We start from the raw sequence: 18,818 nt of genomic DNA on the forward strand, positions 1-18,818 counted from the left end.
AGCAAGTCGACCACCATGAAATTACAATGGCACCTTGCCATGTATTTAATGACCTACATATGACATGCATGTCATGTGGGTCATGACAAACATGATAGTCATTTCATTCACGTTTGTTGTACACTCATATCGTGCCACGCCAATCTTTGTGCACACAAAGTAATTGAAGTGACCCGGCACCAAGACATAGGCAGACAGACAGACCAACACACAGATATGCATGGTCAAAGGGCCTTTGGTTCACCAGGAAGTACTTTGCACTTTAAAAAAAATCTCTTTCATTGAGCTACGCACAACACCAACTAAGTAGAAGCCTCAAGGAACACGAGGCACACAATGGCCTGCCTATCTCAATTCGCATGGGCAGCCATCACTGATAAGCTGACTTGAGTGTTATTTCGTGCTGCACTGCAGATACAGTAGATAGGAGCCAGTCGGTGCTCACCAGCATGGTCGGTGGGATCACACAGGAGTGAACTGATGGTCTGCTCTATTGCATGTAGGCGAGCTTGGGCCAACAGAGGGTTCGGTCGGGCAGGCAGCCATGCAAGGCACCGCTCAGCCACTCGCACCACGGCAGACAAGGGAAGCACTTCTCGCAGGCGTGCCAGCAACCCTCCCAAGCTGTGCACCAAGGACACCTGCCAAAGAAAAAACAAAAGAAGAACCGTTATCTTATCAGTAACTCTCCAATAATATGACTCTAGGCTTTTCAGCATCCAGAACCTGACTTGCATATGGAAGACCTGTTCCAACACAGCTTCAGCGAAATTTATTTTGTTCCTCTCAAAAATATTGAAAAATCGGATCTGCTTTTCAAAGACACTGTTCCAGTGATTCTGCCAGCTTATTACCAAATCCTCAATGCCGTTCAAACATTGGCAATGCCCACATGTGGTTCAATGGTATGATACGACGGTTACGTTTAATCGCGTGAATCAACATAAAATGGGATCCCTGGAGCAGCATCAGTGAATATGAGTCCTTTTATATTCAAAAGTTGGTCTACCGACTCATGCACGTGGGCCGTGCGCCTCGAGATACCGGTTATGTCCAAAAAAAAAAAAAACCGGGGTGGCGCCACCGGAAGAGGGGGGGGGGGGGTCGCGTCGCCCCCTCCCCCTAAACCAATAAAAATAGTTTAAGCTCTATTTCCCTTTTATTTTTTAAACGCCATAAGGCTGACCTTACATAACCAGTTCCTTTTAAAGGGCACCCCTGTCCTGGACCTCTGCCATCGCAGGGGCCGATAGCGCCACCCCTAAAGGCCGCGGCGCCTTAATTTGCGTTTTGCCACGATTTTACGCGGGGGTACAGCCTTACAGGTCTTTTGTTAATACGCATCTAGCTAGGGCGAATACGAATCTCCGAACAGCGATCGCTTGACGTACGTTTACAGCTGTGCGCAGACCGCGCGTGCGTTGATCCCGTACATTGCGCTGGGTAGAAGCCAAGTGCGCCGCCACGACTCGCACAGTGGTTGCCGTCACGCCCCGCTGAAAAGCATTTCTCGCCTTTCGAGAAAGTGCCGAGATCGTAGAATCAATTACGCCGGTTGTTTCGGAACGCGGGCGGCGTTCGGGCGATGCTCCCGGCATGGCGCCGAATGCGCCGGTAGCCACGTGAGGATTTCGCACGAGCGCATTTACTTTTCAACTGACACGGCTATCGCCGCGGTTCTTGGCTACTGCGATTAACGTTGTTGTACGATTGTATCAACATCACGGCACGGTAGTCTTGAAGATGTACTGCACACTTTTAACCGGCGATAAAGAGATAAATCCGTGGCGCACGCTGTTCTGATAAGACCATGGTCGAACTCGGTCGGCAGTATACTTACGAACGAAACAACGAAAGCAACCTTGCAAGAGGGTCTGTCGAATTAGTTTCGGCAAAGTAGATGTCGCATTCATCCATTACACAAGAAGGGGCAATTTTCGGGCGTTTTACGTCCCAAAACCAGAATATGATAATGAGGGACGCCGTAGCAGAGGGCTCCCAATTTAGATCACCTGGGATTGTTTAACGTGCACTTAAATTTAAGTCAACGGGGCCTCTAGCTCGCCTCCATGCGAGGTATTTGTTGGCACAGAGGCAAGCACGCACGTTCACAGCGATATCATATCAAAGGTGGCCCCATGAAACTGATGGCGCGCGCTGACAACCCTTTGTCATCAACGCTCTGCTCCTCGCAGCCATCTCGGACTGTTATCGCGGCTATTCTGTTCTCACCAAACGACTAAATACATGGCATTGCAGCCGATTCGTGCAGATGTGCTTCATAACGTTTTCGCGAACGTGTTCAGTGTGTATTGACGGTTTTTTAAGTTAATATCACTGCGAATGCACCAAATGGAATTTAAAATTGCTAGTATATAACCTTTCGTGATGCAGCTCAATATCCCTTGAAATGATTACCTCCCAACTAACTGAGACCAGTTCAAGTGGTTTACGGTCAAATTCCCAGTGGGTATACGTGGGACCCAGCTACTGGTCCCCGCTGGGAACTTGACCATAAACCACTTGAACTGGTCTCAGTTGTTTGCAGTTGCAATATTTTCACCTGGGTATTTTCGGTAAAACACCCCCTCAATCAAAATTTCGACACGACCCCCCCCCCCCCCCCGACTAAGGGCGTGGCCAAAGGCTACATATATCGTGCTGCGCGCGCAAAACGATACACCTAATTTCCGCTTATCTTTCAGTCTCTTTATAATTCACCCCCCCCCCCCTCCCAAGAATTCGTCGCGCTCGCTTAGGGGTTGCAGAAATACTAAGCATCTTTCATTATCACCCCGTCATCCACTGTCATCATTCTTGATAGTGGTTCCAGGCAAGGAAAGACTTATTTCTCCAACCCATAAGGGAGCACAGTTGAAGGTGAGTAGAACAGGCTATTTCTGCAGTTCAAAAGCACAGACTGATGGGATAGTTGGTACAGGGGCGTAGCCAGCAATTTTTTTCGGGGGGGGGGGGGGGGTTAAATCATACTTTGTGTATGTTCGTGCGTGCGTTTGTATGTGCGCGTGTATATATACGCAAGCAAAACTGAAAAATTTCGGGGGGGGGGGTTGAACCCCCCCACCCCCTCCCCCCTGGCTATGCCCCTGAGTTGGCAGTGCATAATCAGAACAGTAGAGCAAAGAATCGCACCTCGTTTCGTCTTTACCTGTCGCCGTACGTGTGATTCTTTGAGCTACTGTTCTGAACTATTTCTGCAGTCCTATCTGGTACAACTTGTTGTTAAGCTAGTTGATATGCTTACTGAAATACAAAAAAAGACGCGTACCATCGAGGAAGAATTTAGCGAATACCGGCGGGAGCACGGCTTAGCGTGCTGCACGCGCCCCAGAGAAACCTTGCATCATTCTGCTGCGTCACGCAACCGACGCAACGACACGTGTCGATGTTCTCTGGCGCCACTACGGAGACGCCCGCGCACAAACGTGACGTCACAAATCACATCACGCACAAGTTTCCGGGTTAGCACGCGGTTTGATCTTTGATTTGACTTTTACGCCTCCCGTCAGAAGCCGCGCTTGAGTGGCAATTGTGCTTTTTCGTTGCCGTTGCTAGTGCTCCGGTCCACAGGCCTGGTTTCTGCTCCGTGACTGCAAGCCTTGAGCAACTGCTTTGCAGCGCTATTTTATATATATTTACGAGCGTAGTTATATCCGTCCAAGTACGTATTTTCTGCATATATCGCCTGATTTTGGTGGACTTGTTCACGACCGCTTTGTTCATCCGTACAAACGTTCTTCGCATTTGTGGCGTGCACAATCAGTTTGTGGCTGGCAAGTAGCAAATGCGCCTATCTCGACACCGCGGGCGTGCCGATATCCGAGTATCGCGAGGGCTCGAAAACCTTTTTTGATGACTGAAATGGTGTGACCCGACGAGAGAGAGAGAGAGAGAGATAACACTCTGCCCACCAGTCTTGCGAGTTTGGGTAGGAGAGGAATGCCCGGCCGGCGGACGCAGACATACGATGAAAAGGCACAATTAAATTGCTATGGGAGTAGAGACGATCGAATCCGCACGGAGGAAAATGAGCGTAGTTTGTAGCTTTCCCAAGGGACTTGAACGCTTTTATCTCCTGCAGGGTGAAGTTCGAAGAGTAGACGAGGTAGTTGACGATGAATTGACACACGCGTGCGTCAATGCAGAGCACTGACGTCCGTCGAAGTGTCGGCGTCCGGTCGCAGCGTGTGAGGGAAACAACGTCGCGCATTCGACCCGATTAAATGAGCGTTATAGCGGGCGCGGCATTGGGCCCAGAAAGTCACGAAAACAAAGAAGAGAACGAATGTGCGAAAGGCGCTGCACAGAACAAAGCAAAACGTGGCAACAGGTGGTCCCCTAATATGGCCGCCGCTTCGATGGAGGGATGGTCGTGTCATCAGATGCAAGCCATAACAGCTGTGTTTATAACTTATACCCGCGATTAGATCAATTCGTAGCTTGTAATTCTTTTTCAGCGTTGTAATGTTGGCAACATGACGCACGTTTTTGTCACTGCCGATTCGGTGTGAAATATGTGGGCCAGTATCAATTTTTCCCAGGGCGTCGTGGCGCCGCGAACCGATTGCTGACAAGCTGTTTTGATGTCCTTGTGCATCGTACGCACAAACAGCGCAGCTGACATTGTCGGCGTCATTGCCTTTTCCTGCCATTCTTCTTTGGGGGCAGAATCAATACCGCCCCGGCCTAACCTAGTTCTGTGGCCTAAAAGTGTTTGGAAGCGAGCTTGTTGGTGTGAATCCGTCTAAAACACAGCGCTAATTTACACACGGACAGGGGACAGCGCCCATCCTCGTGTGTTCTTCCTCTGCCTGTATGTAAATTAGCGCTGTTTTTTTTTTTAATAGTTATGTGGTCTGTGCCATTCGAATGATAACTACAGGAAGATTGATCTTGTCCTGATGCAGTTTTGCCACAAGATTGGCTTCACCTCCCTAGATGGCTTGGTAGACAACTGATCCAGATGCCCAAGAAGCGATAGTATCCACCCCAGCCACTTCGCCAACAGGGTGCTGGTAGATTTCCTGCCTCAAGAGGCCTCCACCCCATCCATTTATCGAGAGGAGACGCATCCAGCAGTCCTACAGGCAGTCCCAAGCACTAACATGGTGTGGGTGACTGAGCTCAGCAGGAGAGCGTACCCACCACCTCGGAGGCCAATTTTCCTGCACTGGGTTTGCATACTGTTCTTTCTTCTCAAGTAGCAAATGGACATTCCACTGCAACAGTTCCTGTCTGGAAAACCAGCACTTCAACCTTCCATGCAGACCCACTACACCAACCAACTTGCCAAAACCCTTTATACTCGTGTGCTTCAAGGGAAGCGGAGCTTAGTGGACCTAGGACAGCCTGCCTTCCCCAATTTTTCCATGGCACAAGAGTACAAAGTAGGGCGAAACACCAAGAAGAGGCCTGCCTGTTGAGCCGATGATCCCTGGTCGAGGTGCAAGAACCACTTTTGACAGGAGAATATGGACGGTCTCACAGGAGCATGAGGATGCTCTCATTGCGTGCTCTTTTGTGGGGGAAAGAGAGGCAAACATTGAGGAAGCGTGCCACGGGCTGTCCGTCAGCGTGAATACAGTGATCGTGTGCAATCAAGGAAGAGGCAACTGAAGGCTGCGGCACTGCGTCACCAATAGTGAAGCTGTGAACTGGGTGCAGAGAAGGAAGGCAAAGTCCTTGCGATTCACTTCACCCCTGACGGCAACTGTAAGGCAGAAACAAAGTCTTCTTCTTCTACTGTTTGCGGTAGAAAGCTTCAAGGACAAGCCGGTGCCTCTCATAATGTCGCTTATGACAGTTTTGGAAAGCTCCAGCATGGGGCTAGCAAGAAGCAGTTGAAAGACTGCTTGGCAGGTGCCACAGCTGACTGCATGAAGCTGTCAGGAATGACAATGTGAATTAGGTTTCTGTCTGCAAAAGCCTTCGACCTGAAACAACTCAAGATGGCAGGTGGATCAAGGGTGATCCTGGCAAAGAGGCTTGTGGCCCTTAAAAAGAAAGGTGCACTGCATCTGTACAGCACAGGTGCTGTAAGCTGCTCTAACATCCAGCTTCAGGCCTACCAGCCCTGATGCCCAGTATTTTTGTATAGAAGCTGGTGCCAACCCAACTATGCTTACTAACAATGGAAATGTACTGCATGGCAGTGCAACAAAGTTTATTTCAATGCTTCATTTGATAATATTCCTCCTTTAACCAAAGCTTTGATGAATGGTGCAGGAAGAGTAAGTGAGTAGTTGCAATGAATAAGCCTAACAGAAGTTCATTTAGACCACAGTCTTAAGACTGAGTATATTATGATTACACGCAGTTGCATTCATGGCCGTACCATAAAATCGAGGCAACGGAGAGTGAACGAAGTGAGGATACAATGATAGGGGCTGTGAAATGGCATATCAGTACGTCTGTACCAAATGCATACCCTGCACAACAAAATAACCAAGCCACAAACTAAGTATCCTAATCACCGAACAGAATATTACGACTTGTATCCTCAACAGAGGCTCCTGAACAACATGGACAAGGCAGACTTCTTTGATTTTGCCAAACGTAATGGTATCGGCCCAAAGGATTTTAAAAGCTTGGTTGAACAGAAAACAGGCAAGAGGTAAACTACAAAGGATATTAGCAATTACAAGCAAAGATTTTCTATTCCTATTTGCAATGGGCAGGCTCATTGGCAAATGGTTTAAGATAGATAGATACCTTGTTAGAAAATAATTCAAATGGGGTTATTCACTGTGAAGAGAATGAAATAATAAATTGCAATTCATACTACTTCAGACAACACACATGCATGAGATACTGGTAAATTGTCCGGAGATTGCTTATTGACAGAACATACGAAGTAAACGTTGAATACTATATTCTTTACAATATTTTAGTTCAAGATGGTCATGAGATACTTTTGTGTTATGCCTTCTTACGAAATGAGACAAATGAAATCGTGTATGCTATACTCAAAAAGTTTGCACATTTTAACAGATTTGTTGTATCAGCTTCCAGAGCAGTAATAATTAAAGATTAGAATGAGCTGCACATTTTAATCTGCATACTTCCAAATTCTTACATATTGTTGAGTATATGCTATGTATTACACTGTTTCCAGAAGAAAGTGAATGAGAAAGCTAGATTGAAATGTAATCAGTTACTACCTCTCAAAAAAGCTTAGTTCATTCCTACACTGTGCAAGACTACATCGACAGACCTGTTAACCTCAAAGCAATGGCTTCTGCAGATTTCGGTTATCACATGCAAAACTAATGCTCGCATAAAGAAATGTGGGTACATGCATGTAGGCGAAATCTTCCTATGTTTAGTAATAACATGATTGATGAATAATCACACTGAGCATCACGATCAAAAGCTTAAAAATCATCTCATTTCAAGCATGCTTTGGGTTCAACCCATGTAAGCATTGGTAAAGTAAGCTGATAATGAAGACTTATCTCTAAAATTCTCTAAACTGGAGGAAGAGAACGTGAACCTAAACAAAAATGACGTCAATGAGCCATTTCAGCTAGACATGTTCTGTAAATGTACGTCTGAAGCCACAAGTTATGTACATTAACCATATGAGAAGTTTAATGTCAATAAATTCAATTGAAATTGAAAAGTTCATAGTATGTTATCAGGTCACTTTTGCTAATTCTTATGCAGTGGCTTCAACAAATTCCAAGCATAGTATTCCATTATGCTTTACATGTTGCACAGGTGCTTTTTGTAACCGGCACACACTACTTTGAGCATATATTTTAGCAGCTCGCGACTTAAGTGAGACCGTTTTCACAACACATGCGTACCGCACAGGTGGTGCAAGGTCATTTTCTGAGCTACAGCTACTAGTAGTGCCACACCAGCGGCAACAAGTAGCGTTCAGCCACCACCCTCTATGAAGCTCGACACTACACATAAGTGCCCTTACACATGGTGACAAGAGTCACCATGAAATGTCCAAGACTGTGGCTGGCTGACGTATTATCGAACTGTGATGTGAAGAAGCTAATAGAAAAACTTGTTCATAATAAAAAGGTTGATGCGTGCAAACATGGACAAAAGAGTTGTAAGTTGTGTTGTCTTGTTTGTTTTTTTTTCTTTTGTGTCTGTGCGCGCCTTACCTTCTTTTATGATGAACAATTACCAACTAGCACAGCTTCCTGTCGTTCTGAAAAAAGACTTGCATCTTGTGAGGTATTCTTCAGAAACTTAACCACATTTCCTAGTAATCAAACTACAGTAGGCCTACGCACAGTTACAAGCATTCTGACAGAACAGAGGTTGTGGTGCCTTTGGTTTAATCGCAGCAAGAAGGCAAGGCGGCAGAAAGTCATAACCATAAAGTGCAAGTTTTTACCATATTAAATAAACAAGGTAAGCCTCATGACGGTCAAAGCAGACATGCTGAATGTCTACAAGTGGAACTCTCTTTCAAATGCCAATTTAAATGTTCTCGTATAAGGGCGCCTCCATATTAGACAGTGTTATCAACATAGAAAAATATTTAATTAATAAGCGATATCCTACTAGGGACGACTTTCAAGACTTGCTGCTTGGCCAACATTAGCAGGTCTCTCAAATAAAACGCTCTTTCAATCAAATTTTTCATGTTCGAAACCCTGATCATTGGCTTAGAGTAATGAATGTTGAAGCTGATGAAAGCAGAGTCTTCATATACGATTCAATTGACTAATGCCCCTTCTGATGATGTGTGACATGCTAAAAGCTATAGTTGCTGGCACTAACTACATGCACTAAGAAGGCACAAGACCTGTGCAACACGCTTGACTGTGGCTTATTTGAAATGTCAAACCTGTATTACGTAGCATCAGGCAGGAGACCAGCAACTTTGAACCTTATGCACAGTACACTCCACAGACTTTTGTTGCTACGCATACAAAAAAGTACCATGGAAGATTTTCTATACTTGTAAGCTCCCTCAGCAATTGCATGCAGCTGAGAGATAATATTTACAGGTTTCATTGTGTCTGCAGGCAATGGCTATTTGGTAGAGTAGCGAGGACATTTCTTGTGCAGGTTGGTGCAAGAGGCTTCAGAGAGCATGTCCTGGCTGTTTGGCAAGCAACTTCGTAGATGAGAAAGTATTTGTGTTCTGAATGGTGGCTGCCAGGGAAAAGATTCCCTCTCTTGGTGCATAGCATTTCATCCTTGCGCATTTTTGCAGAACATATACCAATACTAAACCACTCTTTGCCTCTCCTCCTTCGACATTTCCTTTCCCTGCAGAGTTTTCCTCTTTTTTAAATGCGAAGTGTTTCTTAGTGAACTTCTGCGACTTTGACCGTATCTATCTATCTAGCCACCTACAACTTTGTGCTCTCCTGGTCATTTCATTAGTAGGATGTATACCAAACTTGGCATGGCATGACATGACTATATGACGAGCATAAAAGAGAGGTCATAACATGAAAATTATGACATGCATGTCATGAACGGCATGATTTACATGCCACCATTTTGGTGCTCTCGCAGTCACTTCGTTAACTTGGTATATACCACCATTGGCATGGCATGACAAGAGTGCATGGCGAACATAAGTGACAGGTTCTAACATGCAAATCATCACACGCATGTCATGTACAGCATGATTTACATGACATGGTCTTGGGGCGCTTGCCGCCATTTAATTTATCAATATGTACCAAAATAGGTATGACGAGCCATTTCTGTATCACAAACATGAATAAGAGGTGGTAGCATGAAAATCTTGACATGCATGTCATGTACAACATGACATACTTGCCATGCTCATGGTGCATTCGCGGCCTGTTTGCTAGCTTGATATACACCAAGATTGATATTGCGTGACGCATCTATATTGGCATCTGTATTGTCACGTGGTTGTGACAAAGGCAGCAGTCGGCGTGTTAGACTAAACTTTTTATTTGGGCGAACTTGTGCCTGGAAAACGAAAAGTCGCACTACAAGCAATACACTCTGTAAACTGATAGCAGTGAACAGAGCGTGGGCCATCGATAAACTAATCATCGCTGGGATGCACAGTCTTTTATACATCATGTATCGAACTTTCCAGCCTTATCACTGGTGGTCGTTCAAGCTCTGGAATAATCTTGACTATTCACGTCCAATGCACAATCTTAACTATCTACTACAATCATGAAGCTTCTCAAACACTGTCACGGTCTGCATCGAACGTTGCTAACTGTCTATGCGGGTCAAACCCAAATACATCAAAAATAGACACTTGTGGCAATATGACAAACATAAACGACAGGTGGTAACATGAAAATCATGACAGCACATCATGTTCGACATGACTTACTTATTGTGCTCATGGTAGGTTCGCGGCCATTTCGCTAGCTTTATAAAGAAAAACATTGATATTACACGACATGACTGAATGACGAACATATATGACAGGTGCTAACATGAAAATCTTGACATGCATGTCATACATGGCATGACTTGCATGTCACGCTCGTGGTGCGCTCGCAGCCGGTTGGCTAGGTTGATGCACACCAAAATTGGTATTGCGAGACGTGACTGCATGACGAACATAAATGACAAGTCCTAACACGAAAATCGTGACATGCATGTCATGTATGGCATGATTTACATTACACTGCCTTTCTGCCCTTCTGGCCAATTTGTTACCTGGATATGTACCAAGGTTGATCTGGCAGACATGAGTGTTTGTCGAACATAAATGACAGGTTATGAATTGTGTATACCAGAATATATGTTTCATGGTAATGCTAAAGGGAGAGTTGGGCTAGTTGGTTTGCGTTCATATTGAAACAGTGCAAAAGATGTAGGACACAGAAAAACTTGACAATACGACAACTTGACAAACTTGACAGCGCTCGTGTTGTCAAGTTTTTCTGTGTCCTACATCTTTGGACTGTTTCAATATGAACGCAAACCAACTAGTTCAACTCTCTCTTTTGCTGAAGACGATGTATGCAGCTCTTTGCTGGCTGCTTTGCATTACATCGATTCCCACAGTGTGTGGGATCTGCTGGATCTTTTTGCTTTTTTTTCTCTAAGGACTCTGACTTGAGTTTCCCTTCGCTGTGCGCCAGCTTATTCTCCATATTCCCCATTGATGGTGCACATAAAAATACTGCCAAGGGCAGCAGATGCTGTGCTGAATAAAAGTTTGATAGCATATTTCCTCCAGCAACACTCTTTGTTCGATAAAGCCTTATTGTTTCAAGCCTCAGTATCCCTCTTCTACTTTCTATGAATGGCCTTGTTTAAAAAAAGGAAAACTGTCCCCACAGGCTAAATTATACTGCAAAAACAATCGCTGAAGTATGTTATGCTAGGTGAGTTTAGGTTTAACGAATTTATTGATGTACTGAAATATGTTTAGTGCATACGCCTATCTGTTATAACTAGATAGGTTTGACTGTATTTACGAGAAGCTGTAAAAACCAGCGCAACCTAGTGATGCGGCACTTTTTCCTGGTGATGAGACTTTTTCTCTAGTTTTTTTAAATATTTATGGCTATAGTATTTGCTAACGTGTTTATTTATTGCCATCTGATGTCGTTTGCTCAGAAGATTGAGGATGCTTTGCTAAAATTGTCTGAACTTTTATACAGCTACTACTACTATTTACTGTGCTGCTTTCATTTTGTGTTTTTTGTAATATTGCTGGTTCAGATTGTCATTTTTGAATACAGCTGTACAGTAAAAGCTCGTTAATTCGACTCTCGTTAATTCGGAAAATCGGTTAATTCGGACACGTCATCTGGTCCCTGTAAATATACGCATCACTCTATGAGACTGGGCGCTCGTTATTTCGGACAGATTTGACCGCAAATCGGATAATTCGGCGACTTTCGGGCCGCTGGCGAGGCTCGAAAACGAAAAAAGAAAAATTCGGAACAAAAGTGAAGCTCAAACGCAGCATCGCCATGGACATCAATTAACGACTTGGCTTGGATTGAGACTGGTTGAACGCCTTTTTTTCGCGTGTAGGTTTTGTTGCTTTGTTCCCGTTGGTGTGCTGCATCGTTGATCGCCGATTTATCGAGGAAAGTTTCAGTACGGCTCCTTTAGCTTGATCGTTGCTGGTGCTTTTGTGCCGACTTCTCGTGCGACCGCACTCTCCGCCGATGGCAACGCCGGCGAAGCGGCCCAAGTACGAGGCCAAGGACTTCACCACCAAAGTAGAAATTTTGCGTGCTCTGAATAACGGGCTCTCCCGACAAGAAGTGATGAAGAGTGATGAAAGGGGATCCTTCAATCGGCGGCAAGAAGCAAGGAACGAGTAACCGTACTTTTATCCCCCAACGTGACAGGAACAGAGCGCTTGCCACTTCTCGTTATCGGAAAGGTTCAAAAGCCACGCTGCTTTAAGAACAACAATCTTGCCGTGGATTACCGTGCCAACCGAAAAGCGTGGATGACGGGTGAAACTTTTGCGGTATGCAGACATCATGCGAGCTGCTGAGCACCTTGAAGGGCTCAGAAAAATTGTGTCCGCGCGAATTTCTGCTCGAAAACACAAGCATCCCCGATTACTTTGTTAAGTAAAGGTATGTTGAAAAAACTCGTGCATTTATTGTGTTTATTTCGACCATTCGATAATTCGGACATTCGGTTAATTCGGACATTTTTTCCGGTCCCTAGAAATCCGAATTAACGAGCTTTTACTGTATTATATATTGGCTTCTTTTGTGCTCTCAGATATTTCCTTTTTTGTATTACTTTTTATTCTTGCACGTTTTCTCTTGTATTGATCATTCATGGTTTATTCTTGTGTAGATTTTTATGTATACATGATCGATTAATGTTCCTCTCCCCGCCTACCTTGTCTTCAGCCACCAAAGTATTTTATGAATCAATAAAAAAACTGAGCAATGCACTAAAACAGTTTAATTCATACTTAGGGAAGTCCTTCTTGGTTGCCTACAACACTCAGAATGGTACTGTGAGCGAAAAATTCTTGCATCACTTTCATGTCGATGATGACAAACTCTATACTGTCATCATCATTGTCGCTCACTATGTAGCAGGTCGAACTTTCCTGAAGTAGCTGAAAATCTCTGCCAAGGTAGACTTCTTGTTCTATAGATGTTCCTTACATTCTACACATGCCTCCTCCACGTAAAACACATCGTCAATGTGCTCCATACACAAACTTGCCCCAGCTCCATCAAGCTCCAGCAAACCAGCTTGCAATGGCACCAAACTTGATGTTGTCACGCACAGCCCAGCCACACCAACCACTGAAGAAACAGCCAGGAGTGCCACCAAAGTCAGGATTTTCAGCGACATAGTGTTCTGGTTCCAAGTGTGTCGCTTTTTCGCTGCGCACTCCATGTGCTTACAGTAATACCTCTAGCTCAAACTCGTATATCTCTAAATTTTCTGCGGTACCGAACAATTTCCCATAGGTGCAACGTATTTATTGCCCTTTATCTCGAAGTATTTCCGTGCCCACTTTCAGTTATCTCGAAATCTCAACTGAGAGTGGAACAAAAACTTCGCCGCCGAACCATTTCACAAAATACTAGTGGCAAAATGTCATACGTTTCACAAGGCTGCCGTGGTTACAACGAAGTGGACACAATGAAATTCACTATGATGAATCACAGATGGGCATCGACAGCAGTGAAGAGCCCCTCACGCACGGGTGAGCACTGCAAACGCTGTGGTTGTACCCCTGATTTTCAACGTACACAGTTCCTCAAGAAAGCGAAAGATAAAACTGAGTGCGAACTCATGGAAGCCTTTTTCATAAATAAGGCAGGTGACAACTGCGTTAGCAGGCCTTCAATCGTTTTGTCCGACGCTGAGATTGATTATCTCAAAGGTTTTATTTAAGCGTGGTTCTCACTTGCGCTTCCCTTTTGTTGTCATGTAATCTTTCATCGTTTTATGCTTTTACACGTGAAGCGTCCGCCAGTTGTTATTTTACTCTGTTGTTGTTTTTGTTTTTTTCTTCCACGCATGCGCCATGTGGAATTCCTCTGATATAGCGAGACAAATTGTTAAGATTGCTGTTTATCGCTGCTTGTTAGTTCTGGGAAAACGTGGCTGTCACAACGAGCGACTATGGCACATATAAATGCACTGGAAAAGGCAATGAAGTTCAGTTGTAAGTCAGCGCCCGTGGCGTCTACTATATGTCTTCGTCCGTGTGTTCCTTAGCGCTGCCCCAAACAAGTTCGAAGTGGACACTGTTCCCCAAAAGTGAAGTCGAAACCTAGCGGCATAATAACTTTGTCAAGCAACCCTGTGTCACGTCATGTGACACAACAGACGTGCAGAGGCAGGCCTTGCAAAATAGCTCGTGTTGTACACGTCGTTTTGTTTACAGTCAGAGACAGAGTAACATAGCAAGCGTTCAGAGATGCAATTTCAGCATTTTATTTACACAAGGCACGTCGCGCGGATTTTTTTTGTCGGCCGTGCAATGTGGTGAGAATAACGCTGCCAAAGCAAAGCAAGTCACTAATGCTGCAAAGAAAGGTAGCCCTAATCGAAGAAGCGAATTCGAGGCTCGACGTTTTCGGACGTCAAAACGGCGCTGATTGTGTGGTTGCATCGTGCGTAAGGAGCCCCTTCTAGTCACAACATTGACAGAGAAGGCCAATTTTCTGGACTTAGCGGTGGACTACACTGATCTCGCCTGCAACATCGGCTGGTTTGACCATTTTCTTAAGTGAAACAACGTGGCGTAACGCACGGTGATCGTGGCAGTGCCGACGCAGCTACTCAAGGGCTAACAACATCAGCCGAAACAAGCAACATGCTTCGCTTGATGCGAAATAAAGTTGAGTGCAGCGGCGCGGATGATCGGCACATATGATGTGTTAAGCAATTCGAGAAAGCTTTTCTAGGTGCTAGTGTCACTGAGAGGCAGACCAGCCTTAGTCGGCCTTTCTGCACTAAATAAAAAGGCAGTGCAGAAAAACACAGCTGGTTGACAGCTCTGGTATGTCATTATTTTTCTTTAAAACCTTTACAAAGAGCCAGTTAGGTGCTCCTGTTGAGAAAATGGTCAGTAGTGATAACGTTTCTAGATAGAATTGGACTTCTCAATGGAATGTGCGAAAATTTCCTTATCTCGAAAATCTGCTTATCTCGAACTTTTTTCTGGTTTTTACTACTTCGAGTTAACTAGGTATTACTGTACTTCCAAACAGGCATTGCAAGCCATCGAAACATGTGAAACAATGTAAATTCTGCAACACAGGTTGACTGAACAATAATTAATGCAAGTAAACTCGCGGCATTACTTGCAACAACGAGTAAAAGGTCGAGATGACAAAGGAAGCAAAACTGCACGCCTAGGACAGCAGGGAGCGTGCACGTCTAGGACAGAGGGGAGAGAAATAGCAAATGCCACAAACCATGAGGCTTGGCAACACCAGGGAGACCAGGAGAGGAGGTGTGCATCATGGCCAATCAGAGGGCTGTACATTGCTGCAGTGCAGCGAAGCACACGCTATGCCCAATTAGTGCCCTCCTCGCGACCTGTCAAAAGGCACTGATTGCGTTGCCTGCATCAGGCATACAATGGTTTGAAACACATCAAATTCAAATGCAGGCAAGCAGCTTTGTAACAAGACCAAGACGGAGCCGATCGGTTGTCTTTGCTTAGAGTTACAGGGGCTTAAAATCAGTGTTGTATGCGTTACCGAAAATTAACTAAATACCATTACTCATTACACTAAAGAAAAAAGTCAGTTTCACCACAAAAAAGGCAAAGCAATGAATGCGATAGCAACAAAGTGGAATGCAACGCGAAGAATGGAAAGCAGCTCGAAATTTCCGGCACGTCGCTCAAGCGCAAAGGATGCACGAAAAGAACACACACAGGACGAGTGCGAACTATTACGTGTCACAGCTAGACACTTAAAGCACGCTGCTCAAACATAAAGGACGCATGAAACGAACGCACAGGTATACACAGGACGAGCGCAAACTAACAACTGCCACAGTTGTTACTTATTTCTGTTGGAACAATGCGATCGCTTCACAAACGCGGCCACTGCAGCGAGCAAAGGGACCTTCGTACGCTCTGTAACTTCAGCGCGAACATCACGGTGAAAGCATGAGACATACAAACAGACCCTCCCCCCCCCCACGCTCACTCCACGAGAAAAGCGCGCGTGCAGGCGGCCATTCCCTGTAGGGCCAAGTGCACAGAGGCGTGAGCGCATCACTACGAGCGGGGCGACAACTTTTACAGCCCGCCCCTCGCACACTTCGCGCCATCTCGCTGGTGAGCGAGAAAGCACGCTGAAGTAAATGGTATATATGAATAGCTCGCCGTAAGCATGCTGAAAGACTGTACTCTTCGTGGCCTAGCCGTCTAACGTCGCGCACTGCGGAGCGAGAGGTCGCGTGTTCGATTCTTCGCATCGGAACGTATTTCTGAATTATTTTTCTTTGTAGCTTTTGTATATATATATATATATATATATATATATACACACACATACATACATATACGGGCCCGGATGGCGACGCCGACGGCAAAAACGAGCTGAGAGTGTCCATATTACTGCTATTGCAATAAAAGGAACACATTACCGCGCTACATTACCCATTAAAAAAGTTAACGTGTTACTGTTACCGAAATAAAAGTAACGGACAATACTTGTTCCGTTACTTCACGGTCAGAAATCTTAATCAGTGGATCTTTGCAGTGGGAACCTACAATAGCAACTTTATAAAGCTCATATTTATATTTCACATGAAAGCTCTAGCCCAAACAACAATTTTACCCGAAGTACAGACTTAACGAGAATAATTTACACAAATGCACTGTACCTTGGCAGTACTGTAGCGGCCTAAAGTTGCCTGTATAATTACATATGATGACTTCTGAATCTGTGGCACATGGGGAAGCCATTTACCGCAGTGGGACATAAAAGAAAACGTGATCGATTTCATCATCAACACTCTCCACAAAGAAAACATCGCTGAATAAATATGCACTGATTATGACTGCGTGCTTTTACTTACAAAATAAATGCGCAAATTTTGTAGCAATAAAGAAATAGCTAAATTGTATAAATCTGGGGAAAAGGTATTTGCACACATGAACAATTTTTTTTTTTCAATTTAACCTGTATAACTACCGCAAATATTGCGACTGTGTAAAACTAATTTTGAATACTAAGTTTATAAACAGTGCTAAAGTATTGGACGGACAACTTCCTATTGTAACTACAAATTGCTGAATGTAAGCAACAGCTGCATTTCAAAGCTTTCATCAGACAGTTTGACTCTCTTCTTAGCGAATACGTCTGCACCTACGCTAAATAGGAGCTCGAGGGATGTGCTATGTGGTACTCGTGTATTCCCTTTCAGGAAGAGCTGGTGAATGCGTGTAATGTTTTCATTGAGCCTGCTCATCGCAATGTCATGCGGTACCAAAAGTACCGAGACAGTCACTCATCTTCGGTAGGCGATGATGTCGAGAAGGCATTTCCAAAGAAGTCATCCTCCGTTGTGCTAGAGCTACGGTGTGGTTGGAGCTCACACCGAGTCTCGGTGTCCACAAGCAATGCCTCCTCTAGAAAGATGCCTGCCGCGTGAGCCAAAAACCTCCTGCCCTACCCTTTCCCTCCTTCACAGTTTCTAATGAGGGCAGTAGCTGGCGATCCTTGCGGTCGCTAAAGTCCCTGAAACTTCGTAAAGTAGCGACATACGTGCATAAAAGCGCGCCTCCTCTCTTTTCTCCCTCCCCTGCCCTCTCCGAGGCTGACGCCGTGTCGGCATTGGCCAAGTGCCGTCACGTGGGACCGCTCGGAGCGTTCGTTTGTTTACAGTCGCTCGTGATTGCCATCTTTGCTCTCGAAGTGCGGGCTCGCTGGTTCTCAGCGCATGTGCTTTATGGATACGCACTTTCTATTCCGCGTGCGTTGTGCTTTGAGATACCTTGCACACAAGACTGACGTCACGGTTGGTTGCCATGGGCTTCTGCTGCGCTTTTGGATGCCGAAACAAATCAAGTGAAGGCAAATAGCCGCCCGGGAAGCACACAGAGTTTAGAAGGAAGGCTTGGTTACACCGAATCGGAAGATAGAACTTTCAGCCGACGTTTTCGACGCGACTATGCGAGGTAACTTGCTGTACTCCCACTATAAGTACTCGTCGAGGTTCGCGCAAATCGCTGTGTGCTATAACGCCGTAGACACATCTCAGTTAATTGTGCAGTACGTCCCTATTCCTCACACGTTTTATTGCTGCTTCTGCGGGGTTTGTACTAAGTGTTTTTTTTTTTTTTTTTTCAGGAATATGTGGTTATGTTTTCTGCTTGACGTGATGCGCCTATTGGTTTGAGTTTGCGGTATTGGTTTGTGCGCCTAGCATGGCACGCCGACTGACGATCGATTATGTGATTGCAAAACTTCAGAGATTCGGCGCAATTCTTTTGAAGAAACAAAGCTGTAGTGCGAAAGCTCACATTATGAGTGGTACTCACTGTTTGCTTTTGTTGCGTGCTGGGTTTTTTTCCTGGAGCAAATAGCTTTCTCTAACTCTTTTACGTCGACAGATCCGCCGGTGGACTTGCGATAGAAGGTAGGTAGGCAAAGCGTGCGTGCCCAACCGAGTCGCAGGATGCATTCATCACTTAGGAACCTCACGTACACGTGTTATTTAGCGCGAAGGTTTACGTGCCATTTAGTGTGGAGGTTCATATCCGCGAGTGGCTTTCCACCGCGGTGGAGCGGAGGTTATGGTGCTTGGCTGCTGACGCGAAGGTCGCGACCGACCGCGGCAGTCACATTTCGATGGAGGCGAATAGCTTGAGGCCAGTGCGCCGTGCGATGTCAATGCTC

At 45.2% G+C, this 18,818-nt stretch overlaps 1 protein-coding gene across 1 annotated transcript in view; it reads right to left on the reverse strand.

Annotated features, from left to right (window-relative positions):
• The window catches only part of LOC119395743 (dedicator of cytokinesis protein 3-like), a 94,377-nt gene that overhangs the window by 32,817 nt on the left and 42,742 nt on the right, over positions 1–18,818 (reverse strand). The window contains exon 17 of the mRNA XM_037662745.2: positions 446–641. Within this exon, the coding sequence (XP_037518673.2) occupies positions 446–641 (196 nt within the window). The remainder of the gene's footprint in view (positions 1–445; positions 642–18,818) is intronic.

The sequence above is a fragment of the Rhipicephalus sanguineus genome, chromosome 6 (assembly GCF_013339695.2).
Source record: "Rhipicephalus sanguineus isolate Rsan-2018 chromosome 6, BIME_Rsan_1.4, whole genome shotgun sequence".
Taxonomy (NCBI): Eukaryota; Metazoa; Arthropoda; class Arachnida; order Ixodida; family Ixodidae; genus Rhipicephalus; species Rhipicephalus sanguineus.